The 2,269-nt window shown below is 43.1% G+C and overlaps 1 protein-coding gene across 1 annotated transcript in view; it reads right to left on the bottom strand.

Moving 5' to 3' along the window:
- The window catches only part of LOC143033881 (uncharacterized), a 512,083-nt gene extending 510,269 nt beyond the window's left edge, over positions 1-1,814 (bottom strand). Inside the window, exon 1 of the mRNA XM_076199492.1 lies at positions 1,290-1,814. Coding sequence (XP_076055607.1) covers positions 1,290-1,372 — 83 coding nt within the window. The 5' untranslated portion in view covers positions 1,373-1,814. The remainder of the gene's footprint in view (positions 1-1,289) is intronic.
- Between the last annotated feature and the right edge of the window lie 455 nt (positions 1,815-2,269).

Genomic DNA, 2,269 nt, shown 5'->3' with positions numbered 1-2,269 from the left:
GACACAGTTAAGAAGTCAAAAGTTTTTTTTTTTCTTTCATGGTCATTCTAACTGCAAAAGGGTTGATTTTATACAAAACCTCTAGTACTAAAAAAAAAATATTGACTGCATTGCGGGAAATTCCCACCATGGTTCCTTGACATAATACTAATCCTGACCACATAATTTTAAACTAACCTATGAAACAACGTTTTCATTTATCGTAGTATTTTTCTATTTTTATTTTCACTTTATCGTTATCATTCTCCTCTTCTTGGGTCAACGCTCAACAGGTAATACTGAAAACACAATTTAAAACCATTTCGGTGTATTACAAGAAAAAGGAACAGCATAAAATCAATAGCAACGAATAACGAAAGGACTTAGTAACCATGTAGTTAACGTTGAAACAATTGGTTGTTATAAGAAAATATGTGATAGCTTTATGGATAGGAATGACAGGTGGTAAGGGATATGGAACTGCCTAGTGTAGGCCTTATGGCCTCTTGCAATCTACGCCATTATTATATTCTTAACAATACGCACGCTTCAATTGATCAAAATCACGATCTACCAAGGATATCCTAACGACTGCTGCTCCCTGGTACCGGGTCCTGTAATTGATGACATTCTCAAGGTCCAATACCAAACACGAGCCCCCCCCCCCACCCCCACACACGAACGCACACATACGCACCCTCATCCGGGAGGGTAATGATTGTCCATCACAAATTCAGCATGTGATCCACACACGCCATATACAAAACACGCGCGCACACATATATACACACATTCATACATACTGGAAGAGACAGGAACCTCACGAATGTTTATATTTTCCTGTATACTAAGGTTAAGTAAATACTCACACGTTCGTTTATATGCATCTCACCACTACCGTGATAAACAAACCAAACTACTTGTTATGCTGTCCCTGAATCTATTTGATGTCCTTGGGCTCCTGGACTAAAGGGTCACAATCAAGAAAACACGTACACAAAAAAAAAAAAAAAATCTCTCACTCTACGACTTGTAAAGAAATTGTTGGGAAGAGAGAGTAATTATGGTGACTTACCGCACCTACCCACCGCACCGCCACTGACTTGAACACGGAGATCCAAAACGTAAGGAACTAGTGTGACTATAATGTGCCCAAAGAGCAACAGAGAGGAGGAAGGAATTTACCGAAACGGAACTATACTGTATAGAGCATTGTAAAAACAGATGTTATTATAAAAAAAAAACTCGCAAGCATCCCTTGCAACCCACACTGATAAAGACAACAAAAGAAAAACTCTGATCACACGTACTCGATGAAGAAGATCCGTCCATCGGATGTGACATCGAACGTCCAGTTAGGATGGAGTCCCTTAAGCAGTAGGTCGTAATCCATGACCCTGCCCACAGCATCACCCCTCTGGTCCACGCGCGCGCCCCTGCTAAGGACCCCGTGGGCGCGAAGCTCAAGTCCCAAGACTGGGGTCCCACTATGCCTCACAGGGCCTCATACCGCCTGACGGTGGAGTTCGACCGCACTTTATCACTAGAGGAGCCATCCTGACCGGCGACGGCTCCTGGGTGATGGCATCATAGTGCCTGGCCTTGCACTGAAGCACAAACGACAAGGCCGTGGCACTTGAACACTATAAACCCTTGGCACTCGTAGGAACACCTGCTCACGACTCGACACACAAAGACACTGACGGGCGAGGTGGGTACAGCACTCAGGGAATACGTACCCACGCTCTTGTCCAAGCCTACGCCAGTTCCTGTACACTTCCCTCCTCACTTGTCGACATTTGTTCTGTTCACCTCTGGTCACGTGATTGAATGAACACTTCTCTGCATGTTGTGATGAGGGGAAAGAGCACCACCAAAAGTTTATTTACGTCTAAAGCAAGACATCCAAACGCACCTTCCACCTCAACCAATACCTAAACTTTGACTAAGATTCTTGGCGTATGCCAGATGTAGGATGCATCCAAACATTTGAATTCTGTTGACCGAACGTTGCCTATTCTTGTAACGTGATACAATGAATAAATTGAGTGCATTTGGCTTTGTGGAAAAAGTCATATGGTTTATTGTCAAAGGAAAAGTTATTTACATTATTCCTATGGCTTGTTAGTCGATTGGTGTTGAAATCTCCAAGATGTATACGAGTCTCGGTATTGCCGTTGCGCTGGCAATGCTCATGAGGTTCATTTCGGCAACCCCTTCTTGTATCACGACCCAACACGGAACAACATTACCCTTTTGTTGTGAAAGAACGAAATAAAACGTAGTTTCC

The sequence above is a fragment of the Oratosquilla oratoria genome, chromosome 16 (genome assembly GCF_046742065.1).
Source record: "Oratosquilla oratoria isolate Oo_2021 chromosome 16, ASM4674206v1, whole genome shotgun sequence".
Taxonomy (NCBI): Eukaryota; Metazoa; Arthropoda; class Malacostraca; order Stomatopoda; family Squillidae; genus Oratosquilla; species Oratosquilla oratoria.
This window is presented reverse-complemented; position numbering and strand designations above follow the sequence as displayed.